This window comes from Nematocida parisii (assembly GCF_000250985.1).
Source record: "Nematocida parisii ERTm1 unplaced genomic scaffold supercont1.1, whole genome shotgun sequence".
Lineage (NCBI taxonomy): Eukaryota > Fungi > Microsporidia > Nematocida > Nematocida parisii.
Window position 1 is genome coordinate 268,398 of NW_013524646.1, and position 17,974 is coordinate 286,371.

The 17,974-nt window shown below is 33.5% G+C and overlaps 15 protein-coding genes across 15 annotated transcripts; 8 read left to right on the top strand and 7 right to left on the bottom strand.

Annotated features, from left to right (window-relative positions):
• Positions 1-622: 622 nt before the first annotated feature.
• On the top strand, positions 623-1,840 carry NEPG_00184 (uncharacterized protein; the record flags this gene model as incomplete). The annotated part of the gene is made up of 1 exon (XM_013202563.1): positions 623-1,840. The coding sequence occupies one exon, from the start codon at positions 623-625 to the stop codon at positions 1,838-1,840; it is 1,218 nt and encodes a 405-aa protein (XP_013058017.1).
• Positions 1,841-2,560: 720 nt separating this feature from the next.
• Positions 2,561-5,653, top strand: NEPG_00185 (uncharacterized protein; the record flags this gene model as incomplete). The annotated part of the gene is made up of 1 exon (XM_013202564.1): positions 2,561-5,653. One exon carries the CDS (start codon positions 2,561-2,563, stop codon positions 5,309-5,311), a length of 2,751 nt encoding a protein of 916 aa, XP_013058018.1. The 3' UTR covers positions 5,312-5,653.
• Positions 5,654-5,693: 40 nt separating this feature from the next.
• On the bottom strand, positions 5,694-5,990 carry NEPG_00186 (uncharacterized protein; the record flags this gene model as incomplete). Its single annotated transcript, XM_013202565.1, has 1 exon — positions 5,694-5,990. One exon carries the CDS (start codon positions 5,988-5,990, stop codon positions 5,694-5,696), a length of 297 nt encoding a protein of 98 aa, XP_013058019.1.
• A 101-nt stretch (positions 5,991-6,091) lies between these two features.
• Positions 6,092-7,438, bottom strand: NEPG_00187 (transcription initiation factor IIB; the record flags this gene model as incomplete). The annotated part of the gene is made up of 1 exon (XM_013202566.1): positions 6,092-7,438. One exon carries the CDS (start codon positions 7,436-7,438, stop codon positions 6,092-6,094), a length of 1,347 nt encoding a protein of 448 aa, XP_013058020.1.
• Positions 7,439-7,624: 186 nt separating this feature from the next.
• On the top strand, positions 7,625-8,521 carry NEPG_00188 (uncharacterized protein; the record flags this gene model as incomplete). Its single annotated transcript, XM_013202567.1, has 1 exon — positions 7,625-8,521. One exon carries the CDS (start codon positions 7,625-7,627, stop codon positions 8,477-8,479), a length of 855 nt encoding a protein of 284 aa, XP_013058021.1. The 3' UTR covers positions 8,480-8,521.
• Positions 8,522-8,561: 40 nt separating this feature from the next.
• On the bottom strand, positions 8,562-9,230 carry NEPG_00189 (uncharacterized protein; the record flags this gene model as incomplete). The annotated part of the gene is made up of 1 exon (XM_013202568.1): positions 8,562-9,230. The coding sequence occupies one exon, from the start codon at positions 9,228-9,230 to the stop codon at positions 8,562-8,564; it is 669 nt and encodes a 222-aa protein (XP_013058022.1).
• Positions 9,231-9,679: 449 nt separating this feature from the next.
• NEPG_00190 (uncharacterized protein) lies at positions 9,680-10,237 on the bottom strand (the record flags this gene model as incomplete). The annotated part of the gene is made up of 1 exon (XM_013202569.1): positions 9,680-10,237. The coding sequence occupies one exon, from the start codon at positions 10,235-10,237 to the stop codon at positions 9,680-9,682; it is 558 nt and encodes a 185-aa protein (XP_013058023.1).
• Positions 10,238-10,261: 24 nt separating this feature from the next.
• On the top strand, positions 10,262-10,537 carry NEPG_00191 (uncharacterized protein; the record flags this gene model as incomplete). Its single annotated transcript, XM_013202570.1, has 1 exon — positions 10,262-10,537. The coding sequence occupies one exon, from the start codon at positions 10,262-10,264 to the stop codon at positions 10,535-10,537; it is 276 nt and encodes a 91-aa protein (XP_013058024.1).
• On the top strand, positions 10,509-11,105 carry NEPG_00192 (uncharacterized protein; the record flags this gene model as incomplete). Its single annotated transcript, XM_013202571.1, has 1 exon — positions 10,509-11,105. One exon carries the CDS (start codon positions 10,509-10,511, stop codon positions 11,103-11,105), a length of 597 nt encoding a protein of 198 aa, XP_013058025.1.
• Positions 11,106-11,150: 45 nt separating this feature from the next.
• On the top strand, positions 11,151-11,717 carry NEPG_00193 (uncharacterized protein; the record flags this gene model as incomplete). The annotated part of the gene is made up of 1 exon (XM_013202572.1): positions 11,151-11,717. The coding sequence occupies one exon, from the start codon at positions 11,151-11,153 to the stop codon at positions 11,715-11,717; it is 567 nt and encodes a 188-aa protein (XP_013058026.1).
• A 204-nt stretch (positions 11,718-11,921) lies between these two features.
• NEPG_00194 (uncharacterized protein) lies at positions 11,922-12,801 on the top strand (the record flags this gene model as incomplete). Its single annotated transcript, XM_013202573.1, has 1 exon — positions 11,922-12,801. The coding sequence occupies one exon, from the start codon at positions 11,922-11,924 to the stop codon at positions 12,783-12,785; it is 864 nt and encodes a 287-aa protein (XP_013058027.1). The 3' UTR covers positions 12,786-12,801.
• Positions 12,802-12,871: 70 nt separating this feature from the next.
• NEPG_00195 (uncharacterized protein) lies at positions 12,872-13,588 on the bottom strand (the record flags this gene model as incomplete). The annotated part of the gene is made up of 1 exon (XM_013202574.1): positions 12,872-13,588. The coding sequence occupies one exon, from the start codon at positions 13,586-13,588 to the stop codon at positions 12,956-12,958; it is 633 nt and encodes a 210-aa protein (XP_013058028.1). The 3' UTR covers positions 12,872-12,955.
• A 40-nt stretch (positions 13,589-13,628) lies between these two features.
• Positions 13,629-14,713, bottom strand: NEPG_00196 (uncharacterized protein; the record flags this gene model as incomplete). Its single annotated transcript, XM_013202575.1, has 1 exon — positions 13,629-14,713. One exon carries the CDS (start codon positions 14,711-14,713, stop codon positions 13,703-13,705), a length of 1,011 nt encoding a protein of 336 aa, XP_013058029.1. The 3' UTR covers positions 13,629-13,702.
• A 417-nt stretch (positions 14,714-15,130) lies between these two features.
• NEPG_00197 (uncharacterized protein) lies at positions 15,131-15,807 on the top strand (the record flags this gene model as incomplete). The annotated part of the gene is made up of 1 exon (XM_013202576.1): positions 15,131-15,807. The coding sequence occupies one exon, from the start codon at positions 15,131-15,133 to the stop codon at positions 15,743-15,745; it is 615 nt and encodes a 204-aa protein (XP_013058030.1). The 3' UTR covers positions 15,746-15,807.
• A 21-nt stretch (positions 15,808-15,828) lies between these two features.
• Positions 15,829-17,902, bottom strand: NEPG_00198 (uncharacterized protein; the record flags this gene model as incomplete). The annotated part of the gene is made up of 1 exon (XM_013202577.1): positions 15,829-17,902. The coding sequence occupies one exon, from the start codon at positions 17,900-17,902 to the stop codon at positions 16,079-16,081; it is 1,824 nt and encodes a 607-aa protein (XP_013058031.1). The 3' UTR covers positions 15,829-16,078.
• Between the last annotated feature and the right edge of the window lie 72 nt (positions 17,903-17,974).

Sequence of the window (17,974 nt, forward strand, 5' to 3'; positions counted from 1 at the left end):
AGAATCTGCAAATAAAATAAAATTATTTTTTTGGCAGTGAATGGGTTTATTTTAATATAAAAATATGTTATTATTGGTTATTAATGGACTAATTATAATAAAACTACTCCTCAATTAACAAAAAACGATTCTAGAAACTTAAAGACATTTAATTAAATATTTTAAATTAAATACCCCTAGCATGAAGTATAGGGAACAAATGCCATGCACTCTTTGCCCATCCGGTTGAGTTGCTTAGACCATATATTAACAAACTACTTTTCATTAAAAAAATAAAGCATGAAATGAGTCACAAATTAGATTATTTGGGTTTTGGATTATTTTCTATGCTTCATAAATCACTTTCCCGTGCTCTAGAGAAGCTGTAATAAGTTATTGTCATTGGCTATGATATATGCCAAGACTAGCACTAGTATAGTAATATATAAATTATCTAAATAATTCCATAAACACGTCAGTATAAATTAAATTGATCGTATAGGTAAATATTCAAATTTCAATAAACGTCAAAGTATCTATTTTAATGAGCTTTTCTAAAAAATCAACTGAGTATTAGGGGTAATTTAACCAGAAAAATTGTAATTTGTCAGTTAAATATAAATACGGAGAAAATTGATTTTTAATGAAAAATTATAATCAATCGAATCTAAGAGAGAAATTAAAAGAAGTTTCTTCATATATATTGGATAGTGGAATAAACACAAAGTATTTTAGTGATGAACTAATAAATGCAATAACAGGAATATGCAAGAAAGAGTCGATATTTCATGAAAAATATGCATCATTAAGTAATTTTGGATATAATATATTTACTTCAAATATATCACATCTAATTAGTAATTTAGACAATGAGTATGACGAAGAACAAATTGTATCAATAGTTAACAATTCAATAGAAGACACAGAGATGGCTATGGATGCTATACAGAAAGCAGCAGAATCAAAGATCAAAAATGAAAAGCAGAAAGCAGCATATTATGATATGATAAATAATAACCATATAGCAACAAATTGGGCTTGTTTATGTAAGCATGAGTTCTTATATAATTGTGTAAGAAGAATAGATACTAAGAAAAATAATTTTGAGGCAATTGAAGAAAAATATGCTGATATAGTGAACAATATATTTGAGCTAACTGAGAATAAGGAGTGTTCAAGATTTCAAAGAGCTATGGATATAATGACAATCCACGGAGATAATATTTCTATGCTTTGTGATGACAGATACAGACAAGATGAAAATATGGAGATACTTGGTTTAAACATTGATGATGTTTATTCGCTGCAATTATTTGCGAAATTTGAGAAATTTGATGGGCCAGTAATTATAAAACATATATATGATTCAATAGGCATTGAGGATAGCAAAGGCCAGCAATATAATTTTTATGACACTGCACTTAGTCTAAATCATTTCAGAAGTACAACTAAAGAAGATTTTTTATCAGATAACAAAAGTTGCATAAATGGATTTAAAGAAGATTTAGATATACTTAAAAAAACAAAAACAGTATTTATTAATGAAAATGTTCTAAATAATGTTAATATTACATTGATGGGATTTGGTATTAATACAGATGCTTTTAAAAATAATGTAGTTCAACTATACTTAGAAAGTGTAAGAAAACAAATTTCTAGTATTAGTGGGTCAGATGTTAATATTGCTACAAGAAATACAGAAAATATTAATGTTGCTATACAATATCCAGAAAAAACACAGCATAGTAATAAGTTTAGTATTATAAGAAATTGTGCTATTTCTATTATGGTGGTTATTTTTATTCTATTATTCGGGTTATCCATTTTAAAATTATTCTCTGATAAAGTAATATTAATATAAATAGAATATTTTAAATTAGTATAAAAATAGAAAAGTCTTTTCTTTATAATTAAAAAAGTACACATTCATTAAAAATATATTTTATTTTAGAATTTCTATATTTAAGGAATATTTAAACGCCTGCCGTATGAATAAAGAAAATAAGCCTTATAGGCCAGTTTCACTTTCAGATGAAATATAAATAAATATACCAAAATCATATAAATATATTATACTGTATAATGAATATATTATAGATATACATTGTGGGCATATAAAGTTCATATACACCACAGAGGAGACATTGCTACAGACAGTACACAATGGAACAATTCGCATGATAATAATATGTATACGTATTATTCGGGATATGAACATGCTTTTCAGAATCATAAATAATAGTGATAGAATCTATATAAGAGTTGCTGGAATTTAATAAATATGAAGTCCAGTTATGATATCTATTGGTTTACATTCAAGAAGAAAGAAAACCAGCTCTATTATTTGATGCACCCATGTGAAGGTGCAGCTACTTCAAAAACAATGCAGTTTAAAATAGATAGATAAAGTAAAAAAGAAAGGTTCTTTATAACTATTGTAATATCTGAGTATGTATAAACATGGGACTCTAGTGACATTTTCTGTATTTTTCTGTGAATCTTATGCTATATAAAAATAGAAATAAAAAAATCAAATTGGGTAATAAAAAATATTTTATTTATTCCCTAAATGAAAAACCGCATGATCATAAAGCTACTAGTAATGATATACACAGTATATGCAAGACTCGAGCTGTGCGATATAAAGGAAATAGAAGAGAATATTTTTGCTGCAAGGCTAGAGAATATATTCATAAATCCAGATGGACCATTAAACCCGCTGAGAGGATATATTTTTTATAAGAACGAATTATTGTACAACAAGAGATTTTTTTCTCCTGGGATAAGGGCAGATTATAGTTTGAACCGATATAGAGATTTAAGAGAGAATGTGCCAGAGTATAAATACAAATTCAGAAGGAATCCAGAGAATGACACACCATATAGAAACAATAATGGTATAGATGGATTTAACACTGAATTAGAGTATTTGTCTGATTTTCATCAGAAAATGATATATATGTTTCCATGTGTAAATGGCATGATTTCTATTGAACCGCATAAAAACAACTCATTTACTCGGTTTCTAAGAAAACATAGCAGCAAACCCGGCACTATATACCTTCTTGCTACACTCATACTTCTTTCAGAGGGAGTTGATGTTCCCATTGAAGTAGACAAGAGCATAGAAGGAAGTGAGAGAATAGTTCTAAAAAATGAAAACTTTGTTTTTATTGACCTGCCATTACAGCTGGAGAGTATTGTGGCAGATAAGTCTAAAAAGAAAATTTATCAGAAGGAAACAGAAGAGATTGTACTTTTCTTTAAGAATCTGTGCAGAGAGCCTTTTTTATCCGAAGTAAAAAAACGCGAAGAGCCAGATAGTCAAGGAGAGTTTTATAGTGGTGATTTTCTTGACAGCCCAAAGTTCCTTATACAGTCATATATTTTTGAATACATAGATAGTATAGAGCAGTACAGGAAGCTTATAGCAGCTGTAAGAGTTTTTCTAATAGACCTCGAATTATATCCAGGAATATCAGAATATCAGAAGGAACATATTAATAAGACTATAAATCGTTGTTTTATAGAAAACAATCCAGATAATAGTATTAAGAATACTTATGCAGCAGATATTTACAGTCTAAAAACTAAAATAGACAATGAAGCAATACTTCCTTTCATATGTTATACAATGGTACCTTCATACACTCGTATACCAGAGAATATTCCAGAGAACTCACAGGATCCTATAAAAGATGAAATACTACAGTACGCTAATCATGTGGAGACAATGCTTTTGAATTTGTTCATGTGTCTTACATACAATCCAGAAACCAACAAATGCTCAACAGAATATATGCATGGTGCCTCTACAGCACTAATAGAATTCTTTAATAAATATTCAGTGCCAACAGAGAATGCAAGTCAGACCAAGCACAGAGACTGGTGCAAAGTTGTATCAAGGTTGAATAATCCAAACATTAGGTATGCAAAAGAGAGTAGAACAATGCTACATGCTGGGCTAGAGAACATTCTATATGTGATATGCGAACTATTTCCACTAAATCATGCTATGCGTAATACTATAGTGAATACAATTCATATTTCACGTAATACAGGCTTAGAAAGAACAAAAAAATTAGAAGAACTATTTCTGAATATTCTCAATCGTTGCTTAGCAGGAAATCATCAAATAAGTATTAGTACGTCAATATTAGCACCACTTTCAGAAAACCGCCAGAGCATTGATGTATTTGGAAGTATTACACTTGTTTTTGAGAGAAATAACAAAAAAGAACGTATAGAGCTAATTACTTTCCCAGTGATGTCTAGGTTTACATTACTATCTGATTTTAGAGATTATTCTGAAGATATAAAAAATGAATTTATGGGCCTTAAAGAAAAGTATTCGGACATAAATAAGTACACTGGAAATCTAATTAGTAATTATTTAAATAACACTCTAGAGTCACTTAAGAAAAAAACACTAGAGCAAAATCTGGGTATGCTTAATAATATACTAAAGAATGAAAATATTCAAAATAGACTGTTTTTATATGGATATGGCGATATAGACTATAAAGCAGCTATAATTAACTACTTCTGCATCACTAACAGAAACAGAGTAAGCGACAATCAACTATTGTGTATTATTATAAATATTATAGGAAATACACTTATTCCTAATCTAGAAACCAGAAAGAAAATACTTCCACAGATAATGTATTTCACTGAGCATAAAGAACACTTTTCAAATATTGAATATGATTTAGAAAATATGCCTACAGCAGAAATTAGTAATGATTTGCTTAACAATATAATAGAAAGTATGATTTATATAAACCATTCTAAAGAAGCCTTCTTAGAATATTTCAGTTATTTCTTGAAGAAATCTATTTATTATAAGCAAGAATTAAAAATATTTGGAGTATTAGATTCTTTTAAAGCGATATTTATTAAAGTGCCAGAAAAGTATGAATTTGGTATACTAACAGAAATAATGCAGAAAATGAAAGAATGTATGGAATCAAATGCAGTAACATCATTAAATAATATTTGGTTTGCATGGCTATGTTATGCATGTATGAATATTAATAATCCCATGTTTATTAATTTTATTTATGCATATTTAGATCCTATGCGTGTTAGTAATGAGTATATACTCCGAAATGCTATTAAATTAAAAAATATATCTAAAAAGATTCTATCTGCCCTAGAAAAAGAAAAAGAGTCACTTTGCAATGGAAATGACCCTGTGAGTAAAAAAAAGTATGACAAGCTCACAAGTATTTTCAAATCTCAGCTTATCACTGAAATCGGCGGATTAAGTTTATCTGAAATGCCTTCTAGGAAAAGAATTTACTGTGGCCAACGTACTCATAAGGAATAACAGCACTGCCACCCTGCTACATAGTCAAGAGAGAAAAGAGAGTGAAAGGGGAGAGATATTTATTGTCTTTAGAAAGCGGCATAGGCCTGCGCGAACTCGGAGTCCAAGGGCACAGCTGTGTTAGGCCTGGCGCTAAAGTTAAGTCGTCGTGCTTCCCTGAGTCTTCCCCTAAATTGAGAAAAGAGCTCCGGTTAAATAGTCGGAAGCTGATATACTGATTCAGTAATCTTGGCCTTTTTCTTTGACGGAATCATCGTGCGAGATGGTGCGCAGACGGATCGCCCACGGGGGCTCGCGTCTGAGTGGTAGTGTCACCACAGTCATATTTTAATTATAACCCGATATAGTTCGAAATGAATATTCTTTATAATAATATAATACTTTATTCTTTAAGTTTTTTTATCTTTTCGTATATATATAGGAATATTACAGTGCCTATAATTAGAACAATTAAAACAGCTAGTCCTATCCACAGAAGACTCTTTCTGAGCAGCCGGTTCTTTGCTGAATGGGTTTGTTCTTGAAGCCCTGAAAGAGACTCGTTTAGCTGTTCTGAGTCCTTTTCTAATGATGAAATTGAGCCCCCTCTCTTTTTTTCTTCTTTTATTGCATCTTTTATTTCACTTTGTGCATCTTCTAACTCTTTCTCTACTTTTTGCTGTGTTTCCTTTTGTTTCATGTGTCAGTGGCTGGTTATTCTGAATTTATCATTGTTGGAAAAGGTTTTTTATCGCAGCATAATTGATTCTTGAGGAAAGGTTCTTTGTTTTAACTGCTGACTCAACTGCATCTTGCAGTGGTATCTTCTCTCTCTCCTTTTCTTTTTCTTGTCCTTTTTCTCCTTTTTCTTTCCTTCACCTCCTTCTTCTTTCTTTCTATAAGAAAGTCTCCATACATTACATTCCAGATCCTTTCCTTCTCTTTAACCTCTTCTTTACTCAGAAGAAGGTCGTTCTCCACTTCTATTCCACAGTCGGACAGATCACTTTCGTATTCATTATTATAGTTATAAGTCTCTGCAGATGTGTCTGCTGTGCTGCTTAAAAGAGCTTGTGAAGGAGTTGGTAGAGAACTAGGTGTAGCAATGTAACTCTCATCGCTGTCACTTGGCCATTCTTTAGTCTTTTCATTTGAAATATCTTTCTCAGAAATGTTCATTGAGAGTGAACTGTTTTGATTGGATACAGTAGGAAGTTTTGGGGTATTTATGACAGTATCTGCGGCATTGGGCTCACTATGGCCTATTCTATTACAGAAAGATTCATTAAGTATTTTGCCACGTAATTTAACAATGGGCGGGTCTTCTTCTTTCTCCAGCCAAATTGTATTAAACTCGCTAATTGAAAGATTTGCTGTTGCTGTTTCTTTTAGCTCCATAAGCCGCTTATTAATAGTTGCCTCGCATACTTTTACTACATTAGCAACTTCCTCTACTGTTCTTTCTGTGCCGTGTATCCTGCTTGATATAAGAATGGCTGCACCACAAATACCAGCTGGTTTTCTCCCGATTACAATCCAGTCTCTGTCCATTCTTGCTATAAGACGCAATGCAGTCTTCCCAACATTTTGATTATTTAAGTTTAACTTACTACAGAAACGAGGAACAAATAGAGACGGATCAACTAATGGCATAGTAATGTTAAGTAGTCTTATTAGCTTTAAGAAGATACTGCCGATTTTAAACACATTTATACGAAGAATGTATGCAAAGTCAACAAGCATGTGCGGAGTCTCTTCCTCTCTACATGTAATGTACAGACAGGCCGCTAAAAGTACTTGCGTCTTTCTCCCTTTTGTAAAGTTAAACTGCAGCGACAGATTGTACCACCGCATTGCAGAGTTTATCTGTGACTCACCAATTCCCAGTGCCTCGCCAATCGACTTGGCTATGCCCCGAATCGTTGTTATGTGATTTGTTGTAATGAACTTACCCGAAACAAGTTTTTTTGTGTCGCCGGTAGAGACGTACTGGCCTTGCAAAATAGAAGAGCCCTTTGTGTCCTGTGCAAATTGCACATCAGACACAATTGTGCTTTCTTCAATTACCAGACCACACGATGTACAGTAACTTATGTCACGGGCTGCGTCGGTTTCTATTCTTGAGTTTACGCAAATGGCACACTTCATCTATAAAACTTTTTGAAAAATTAAGATTTATTTCTAGAGTTACCAGCTATATTATAGCTAATGATAAAGCAAACGCCATTTAATTATAAATACGTTGAATAATAAGCTACGTCTTTTTATACCGGACAAATTTGAATTAGCAGAATAATACTGTAAAATGTTTAATTTTAAAGAAATTTTAGAGCGATGGACGAAGGAAAGTTTTACTCGAAAGTGCTCCAGGCAGTTATTGTAGAAATACTGAATCAGGTAGGATTTGAGAGAACAAGCAAGCAATCCCTGCAAGTAATACTGGATTTGGTCTTTTCACATATAAACAAGCAGCTATTAATAATTAAAAGAATTCTTTCAGAGGCTGGTCTCTGTGAGGCGCATAACAGTATTGTAGAGATAAAAGAGCCAGAAACAGACACCGACTTAGTAAATGCGATTCTTTCAGCTATAATTGAAGAATCAACAGGGCCAGAGGAGTCCTACAAAAGGGAAGAGCTTGTCTCTTTTCTGCAGTACCAGCTGAACATAACCAAGCAAATAAAAAAAGAGGCAGCGCCGCAGGATGAATCACTCCTCGAGATACTTCGTGTTGGCGACCAGCTGAAAAGGGTGCACACAGAAGAAAGAGCACTAATTAACTTTACAGGCGAGGAGGAAGGAGAGAAGAAGGCACCAGAAGAGAAGAAATACTTAGACCAGGACGTACAGGACCATTTAAAAGAAAGAGCAAGTATCCCATTCTCTCCCGTGCAGGAGAAAGACCCGTCTCAAATTGCAGCACTTGTAACAGATGTGACTTTAGAAGAGCCAATAACAGAAATAAACCCAGAGAAGAGTGAATATTTAATACGCAGTAATATGAGAGACTATGAGCACATGCTTAATAAAAAGAGACTTAGCACATACCACTGCACACCGTGTGAGTCTCAGATGGAAATACCCTTTTTAGAAGATATTATTCTTCTGAGTACGCTTAGAAAACTTACAAAAAAAAGGAAAGACGCAAAAGAGAGACAGAGTCCAAGGACAGAAGACATCTCAGCATAAAGTACGTATGAAATACACAGCAGTTTATTAGTAAAAATCGGTTTATGTAAATTTTTAGTATTCTTTGATTCTCAAATCAAGATTACTTATTTGGCTTTGCTACCCTTCCTTTCATGAATGCGTTCGCATTAATTATTCGATTGGATATTTCATTCTTTAATTCTGTGATGATCTCTTTTTTGTTTAAAACAATCGGTTTGTCACTGAATTTCTCTGCATATTCTGATGCAAGTGCGAATATCTCCTTCTCCACGCGAAGAAGTGTTGGCACGGCCATTTTCCGGAACTTCTCTTCTGAGTTCAGCTGGAATGAACTTCTGAATAGTCTGAGAGGATCACTTGCCTGCTCCTCAAATGCAGACATTTTTTGGAGAAGTTCTTTTCTCTCCTGCGAGAATGCTTCAATATTCTTAAGTATTTCATATTCTGTCTGTGCTGAAAGTGTTTTCTCTTCCAGCTCGTATATAATCTGCTCCTGTTCTGTGAATTTAAGTGTGTCTATTGTAGAGGGGAAGGGAATAGTTTCGTGTTTTTTTTCTTGGATTCTTTCTAAGTCATTCAGAATAGTTTGCAGTGCACCCTTTTTTTCTGTGAATATTTCATTTATCTTCTTCTTGTACTCCTCTTCCATTTGCTGTATCCATGCTTTCTCAATGATGATTTTTCTAATTATTGATATTTCATCAATTGACTCCTTTCCCTGTGGGTGTATTTTACTTGATAAAAAGACAATTCGTGAAGTGAATAACATATCCAGTTCTTTTGCTAGTTGATTAATTTTAACCAAATTCAACTCTATTTTTTTAATACCAGAGAAAGACAATGTGTCCAGAAATGGAAATAGATTGTTTGTTTCAGGTACACCTTTGAAATTAAATGGAAATAAAATTAATCCGTCTACTATAAGATTATTAAAAACAATCTCACTTGGTCTCTTTAAAACCACAGTAAGTTCATGACCAGCTGGTTTTACACTGGAAGAAACACCAGAAGTGGCTAATTCACAGGTAGAACTGCTACTATCAGCACTCTTTTCCGCAGAAATGTCTATTTTACTTACAGTATAATTATAAGACTGGGTTTCACTGGATATATTCTCTAATTGTTCTTCTAATACACTCAAAGCATTAACAATATCACTCGTTGTAGGATACGCAGACGGGTTTACACCAATAGAAATAAGTAAATCTTTTGTGTTTTCTATTTTTTTTGGGTTTCTTCTTTTATCTCCTCTTGCTTTCTCTTGAGTCTATCAAGAAGGTCTTTCGCCTGACAAATACTAGGCTTAGTTACTATACAAATATTAAGTATCTCATTACACTCATTTTCATACACCATGTGTTCATCTAAATCAGCCATTGCCTCTTTTATTGCACTAGATACGCCTGCAAATTCTTTTAACTGATTTTCGTATCTTACGCTCAGAGAGTTTACTTCTTTCTCTAGAAGAGACTCTTTTACTGTAAGATTCTTTTCGTATATCCAGAGAGTGCTCTCTTGATCAGATACTTCTTCAAGTGCCTGTTGAAGTTCGTTCTTTCGTATTTCCATTGCAGAAATTATTTCTTTCTTTTGCTGTACATCTTTGTTCACTTTGTCTTTTGTTAGCTCTATGGCAGATAGTATATTCTCCATATCACTAGACAGCCAGTCACATGGGTGTGTGCTAAGCTTGTTAGGCGGCATGAGCAGAAGCGACGACTCGCATATCTCTGCCAGCAATTCTTGGATTCTTCTAACATAAACACTTTCTGGCATAAAAGTCAATGCAAAAAAATATTCATGCTAATTGACTTCTCAAAGAAGAAGAAGCTCGTTTCTTACAAAGAGAAAACACCAAAAAAACAAAGAAAACAGACAAAAAAGGAAAAAACAGTTAAGTTATCAGATGTAGATAAGTTATTCCTTAAATCAAAAGAGTTATTTGATGAGACTCCAAGTATATTCGCAGACATTCCCTATGAAAATACAGAAATTGCTGTAATGGTAGACCCCTGCACTAAAACATACAAAAACCCAGCCACGCTATATGAACAGTACAAAGACAGAATCCACTAAAGAAATAGAGCGTTTAATACTAGACAAATTCATTCCAGATGGGATTAATTACATACCAAAAGACCCAGGCAGGCAGCAATATAGGAAGTGTGGAATAAAAGAAGAGAAATTAATACTTGCACTAGAAGAGGTTCTATTCGATATTTCATCACCAGAAATAAATCAGTTGGATGTTAATGAATATGCAATAAATTCCGGGTATAAGCACTTTTTAACATACAGAGAAATTCGAAAGGCAGGCTGGATACTCATCCCGAATACTCTGCCAATTCTACCAATTACGGAAATTTTCATAACCGAAAAAAGAAGTAGTTGCTATAATCCCAGATACTTCTATAAAGTATATCAGCCAGATAAGCACTTCAACAGAAAGAACTCCAAATTATACGGTTACTTGCTTATAGTTACACCACTAGACATATTTACACAAGAAGTATTCTCATATACAGAAAACCTTCCATTACTTATTGCTGTCTCAGATGGAGACACATTTACTGTAATTAAGTCAAATAATTTCGGTTCAATTCCCACTCTTCTCTCAGAATATACGCCCAGTGAAAGGACTTAGCACATACTCTAAAAGTATTTTAGTTACGATTAAATATTTTTTATTATGGCAAACCAGAAGCTTGCATCGACTCTTATCCTTTCCTCTGTATTTAGATGCTTAACCGTCAAAGGAGACACCGAAGACTTTAAAAGCAAGATAAAGCAGGAAGCAACAGTTGAAACACAAGAAGAATTTTTATATTTGATCAGAAGACTGCAGAAGTTACAGGATATAAAGCCAATTACGGATTTATCTTTGTTTAAGAAAGGGATTGAGCCAATGTGGGAAGATCCAAGCAATCTAAATGGAGGAAAGTGGATTATCAAAATAAAAAAGAACACGGCAGAGCAGAGGCTATTTGAAAGCTTATTTATATGGATGGCACTTGTTCCGTTTTCCACCATGGATGTGAATGGGATTGTAGTAAGTGTAAGAGGGCATCACACAATTCTTTCACTGTGGACAAAAAGCTGTCCATCAGAAGAGGAGAGACATATTCAGGAGAAGGAAATACGAAATACATTAGAGCTAAAACAAATAATTCCTGTTTCATTTAAAGGAAATGATGAGTCTCTTAAGGATAAATCATCATTCCGGCATACAGTGAAGGATAAAATATCCAAGCAATAAATTACTTATGTTTACTCTTATTAGACAGTATAATTTTCGGGTTATATTTTATCCGTTAGTAAAAATAACTGAATCTTTGGAATATTTTGATTTCTTACATATTTGTACTTTCTGTTGGAATAATCCATGAAGTAAAAATAATTTAGATTTTATCTAATTCAGTAATAAATAAACATTTAATAAACCAGAAAATATTTGCATTCTATGGAATATTCTGTGGAGAGTCTGTTTCTGCAGAGGAACAAGCACTTATACATCATTTCTTATGTGGATGGAGCACCAATGAGTGTTTGTGTTATTTGTGTATACCCAAAACCAAATGTTATTTATATTAAACGATTTGAGAGTGCATCAAAAGTAAGGGGATTATCCCGGATGGTTCTTATAGAGAGTCTTAGAAGGCTGCTTATACATGGGAATAGACCAGAGATATACGTATATTCTCGTCCTATTGGGAGCAAGTATATACATACAGAAAGACCTATTTCCCATTCAATACAGCTATGCGCGTATTGGGAGAGTATTTTAACAGAAATTGGGTACAGCACTATGCGACTAACCCATAAGGAAGCAAAAAGCAAAGAATTTAAAAATATTATCTCAGAGCACAAGGGGATTGCGCAGTGTTTAGGGAAGATAATAGATGAGCCAATTAGCAGAGCAATGAGGCATGCTTCAGAGAGTTCTCTTGATGAGATTATGGTAATACTTTGTTCAAGCAGGGATTTAACTTCTGGCTCTCTTATTTTCAGTAAACCAGCTGAAGAGCCTTCTACTATAATGGTCCAGAAAACTCCAGAAAAATCAAAAGATAAAAAGGAAGAGTCCTCAGACAAATGTTCATTTTTAAACCAAGAGATCATACAGAATGTTACACGCGATGAAATACTCAAAATATTAAAGGACTTGCAGAATGGGAATACCTCAGAAGAGCTGTCCCACATGAAAAAAGTGCAGCAAATAATAGAAAGTGGCAGTATTCCAAAGAAAGAACCAATTAAACCATTTAAATTAACTATAAAGAGACCAAAAACAGACAGGATGAACAACCAAATATTTGAAGTTTAGTCTATTTATATCTGAGTAGGAAATATTATCAAATATAATTTAATTGTTATGTTAAATAAAAATGAAATTTCATATTTAAATAATTCTGTGGGATCTGTAAATATTCAGACATTTATGCATTAATAAGTAATCATTTGATTTTATTATGTATATTCCTATTAAGAGAACATTTATTCTTTTGGAATATCAGCACAACCAACGATTCTTGCACCGTGTTTCTTGTTTTTTAGACCAATAATCTTTGACATTTTTGCTTGTTCTTCTGTCATCTGCTCACCTTTTCTTCCTAACACAATTTGCTCTGTTACTTCTATGCTGTTTGTCTTTGGGTTAATAATAATGTTCTGGATTCCTAATTTCTCAATTTCTTTAAATAATGTGTTTGAGACCTTTACGCTTTCTTCGTTTAATAATTCTCCTACTGGTAAGACAATGTCACTAGAAAGTGTGTCACCAACCTTTTCGTAGTCTAAGTGACTAATTCTGTCTACTATACTCTGTACTTTCTCTTGGGGAAGGTCTGATAGAAGGTAGAGGAAGACTCTGTCGGACTTTTTGTATTCAACAGTACCTCTTAAGCTAGTAAGTTGCTCTGTGTCGAGTGTTCGTGATAGTACTTTTTCTATCATTTTGTACTTACCAAAGAACAGTTCGGACTTCACGCTTCTGAAATCTCTCTTTAATTTCTGAATAAAGGCAGTCTTGTTGTCGCACAACAACTTGTATATTTTCTGGTATGCTCCTACATTTGATAGTAAATTGTCAACTCTTTCTTTTTTTGCTTTCTGAGACTCTCCTGCCATATAAAAAATTTTCAGTTTTTCTAAAATTTAACTCAAACAAACGGACATTCTTTCATTTATTAATTTGAAGGGCTCATTCACATATTACAGCGACAATCAACTAAATCTTATTATTTATACGGTTTTCTTCAAATACTCCTCAATTGACTTCTGTGCCATGTACTCTGCTGTTTCTAAGTCCATTGCAGACCCACAGAATCCAGTTGCATGCACAAAAGAAGCCTTTTTTAATTTTGGGAATCTGCGCATTTGTTCATTTCTCAGACCTCTCCACTCCTCACATAAAGGTATCTCTGGTGTGTATCTTATGCCTTTCTTGGGAATGCACAGTAATTTGTATATAGTACCCTCTCTTGATCGTATTTTGTATATAATTATTGATACATTTCTGTTTAGTGACGTATTATAGTATTGAATTAATTCTTTCGCTGGGTATGCTCCGGATCCCATTATAATGTATCTACTTCTTGGATCTTTCATCTGGTTAAAGCTCTGCAGTATTGGCATTTTATCTTTATTTATCTGGTGCATTAAGTACTTGCAGTGTCTTACTAAATCACTTCCAATGTACTCCATTGCCTTTTCAAATGCTTCATATCTTACTTTATCACCGTACTCAATACTTTCCCCCTCTGGAATATCAAAGGGAACAAACGACCGTATTACATTATCCAAAGTCCTTTCATTATACCGAACATCATCCGATATGTCAACACCATTATCATTTGCATCAACAGATACAAAATATGTCTCATAAAGTAACCCCAGCAGAAGAAGATAGTCAAAATCCGGGTGTACATCCAAACCCAGTGCTTTAATAAATTGCATGCCATGGTACTTGTACACTAACCCAGCACTGCTCATTTTTATATCATAGTTGTCATTGTATGTCTGGTTAAACCCTCTTTGATGATGGTCATACTTAAAATTAGCTGGGTCAAATACTCCTCCTACATCCACCACAATATCTCCTGTTTTTATTATATCTTCATTCCTTGTTCTTACTATATTTGCATGTGGATATATTTTTTTAAGCATAAAACACGCCAGTACATCATCCAAGTGAAATGCCCCGTCATGTGTTATTATTGTGCTAATAATTTTATTTGCTTCTCTTTCTTCCATGGGGGGGAATAAAAAATTCTTATTTATTCCTTTCCTATTTATCATTTGATTCCTGCCAATATTTCGAGGTATTTATATATTTCTTTATGGGATATGATACATTAATTTTAATATTTGGGTTATTATACTATAAGTAGAATATGGAATAAGCTAGAATAAGCTAGAGCAGAAAGAGTGCCAGGATTAGCTTGTATATGAGTGGATACAATTTAAACAACTGTACGAAATACAGTAGTAAATAGGTTTAATAATGTATAGTATATGCTGTATTTAGAGTATTAGATGTATTTAGAGTATTTCTACTGTTATTTCTGGTTGTTAGCACAGGAATACTTTCTAATTTTAAGAAATTCCTTTTTATTATTTAAACTATTTTCATTTTGTCTTTCAAATATTTTGTTGTTTTTCTTCTAATTAATGTCTATTCAGCAATACTACGGAGGATCCTCTCTGGCAATGGTGGGAAAGGATGCAATTGTGATCACAGCTGACAAAAGATTTGGAAACAATGCAAGCACATTGCATTCAAACTTTACCCGTTTGTATAAAATGACAGACAGGCTTATTCTTAGTTTGACTGGGTTTGTGCCGGACTGTCAAATACTTTACAAGACACTCAGAAAGCACGTGAATATGTTCAAGCTCAATGAGCAGAGGGAGATAGAGCCGAAAGAGTTTGCTTGTTTACTTTCATATATTCTGTACAGCAAGAGGTTCTCACCTTTCCTTATTTCCCCGCTGATAGTGGGATTTGACAGGGAGAACAACCCACATGTATATACCATGGATTTAATAGGGTGTATGAGTGCGCATAAAGACTTTGCATCAACCGGCACTGCATCCACTAATTTAACAGGTATTGCAGATGTGTTATTCACTGAGGGTCTGGAAGAAGAAGACTTGTTTACCACAGCAGTGCAGGCGTTTTTAAATGCAATAGACAGGAATGCGCTGTCTGGGTGGGGTTCTGATGTAATTATTCTGACACCTTCAAAAAGAGTGCATCGTGAAGTAAAAACACGGCAAGATTAAAAAGCTAACTGAAAGGGCTGGCATGACAGGCAGTAGATTAAACAACTCTCATCCAACATCCATCTTAATAAAGTATACCGTTTAGGTTTTATTTATGAATTGTCATGTACTTATTTATACTATACTGCAGTAATTACTATATAGCCCAAATAACCAGCACATTCTATTAAAGAATTCGATTATTTCAAGTTATGTGATTGAATATTACAGTGATTACTTATGCTTTATGTACGTGTATTTTTATACAAGCACTTTTCATGTAAATTACAGCTAAATCTGGGCAGTTCCATATGCATATTAGTATATTATGAATATTGTTGTGGTATAACTATTTTAGTCATTATTATTTTCTGTCTCTTTTTTCTTTGCCTGTTGTTCCATGTACTCTTTCTTTGTGTACGTCTTTGCATATTCTGATTTAAGGAATGCGCCACGGTACGCATCATTCACTGGGTCTAAGGCAGATACAATGCATGGATCATTTGGCATGTACCGCAGTGGAATGATTTCCTTTTGGATTCTTTCCTTCAACCCATTTATTTGGCTAAACCCTCCAGTTATGAATATATTACGTACATCCTTAGTGTGCATAATGTTAGAAAGACTTTCAGTGAGACCTGGCTGCTCTATCCCTACAATTGCAGGATTAAAGAGTGCTTCTGCTGTTCGTATAAACTCAACATTGATGTTTATTCCTCCTTTCTCTTTATACCCGTACCTTATTTTATCAAGTGGGTTCTCCTCTTTTTTAATGTACTCTGGATCATTTTCCCGTAAGAATCCATCTATTTGCTCAATCTCTTCAAGAATTGCACTGTCATCAAGTGATGCATCCTGAATATCCTGTAAGTATACGTTATCCTCCGACTGTGTGTCTGGGTGCTCTAAAGACTTCTTTAGTAGTGCCAGAGAGTGCGTACTTTTCTTGTTCTTCAACTCATTCCTTACAAAAGTCCTTTTTTTAATTATCTTTTCAAGGTACTCTAACCGATCCCTTCGTAGCTTCATAAACTCTCCTGGGTTGTTTATGAGCAAGTATCTGTCTTCAAGTATAAATATGTGATAGCTAAGCCGCTCCAAGGATTTCAGTATTTTCTGCTTATTCCTATGATCAGTTGCTCCCTTTATGAGTTTCTCTCTTTTTAATTTCTTAGCTAGTTCTTCTTCATTCATTAATTCACTCTCTTTCTGTGTACTGTTTGTTTCTGCTGTTTCAACCACTTCTTCTGCTTCCTCTTCAACTGCCTCTTTCGATGTCATAGTATCACTTATATGAGTTTCTGTACTCTCTTCACTCTTCTCTTTATCCACCAATGCCTTTGTTTTTTTCCGGATCTCTTCTGCTGGTTTTCTTTTAGGATAATTCCTAATAGGTGCAGTTTTCTCCTTCCCTGGCTTTTGTAATATTTGAACATTTCCTACTCCCTCATGTACAACTCCCTCTATTTCTTCAAGGTAGTCCAGTGGTACCTTTAAATCCTTAAAGTACTCAATTACATCTTCTTTCTGTACTTTTACACCCGTACCACAGTACTTATTAGAAATACTTCTACAGAAGATATACTGTGCCGCCAAACTCCCCAGTGGCATATAAGTACTCTCTTCATATAAAATACTTTTTATCACAGGATCTACAGGAATAACATATACTCCCATATATCCCATACTAATTATTACATCACAGAATTCTCTTTTGAATCCTTCTGTATCCAGTGACATATTTGAATTATTCTGTATATTATACTCATACGAGTATATCATATCATACCCTATATGCACCTTTTTAAATGAGAATGTATTAAATATACTTTCTATAGCCATATCATGAAATACTTTTGGGTTTAAAAAGCATTCAGTTATTACTAATTCTTTAATATCTTCCTTTTCTTTAGTATTTAACCCAGTTTTTACTTCTTTCATTATTGATTTAATTGTACCTTCAAATACGTCATAGTTATACACAACCATTCCATCAAACATACTTTTTACTGTTGATGGAGTATTCTGGTTTTTATCCACAGATATTGAGTATAATGCTTTGCCATCCTTTCCTTTTGTTCTGTATATTTGGTTGCGGAATTTCACACTTGGTATATCTTTATTGGCTCCTGCTTTACATTCGTATGTTCCATTGTCAATTACCAAAAGGCCTCCCATAAAATATTTTTTACGTCTTCTTATTTATTTATACATTACCTCTACATAAGTTAAATAATTTAAAATATAATA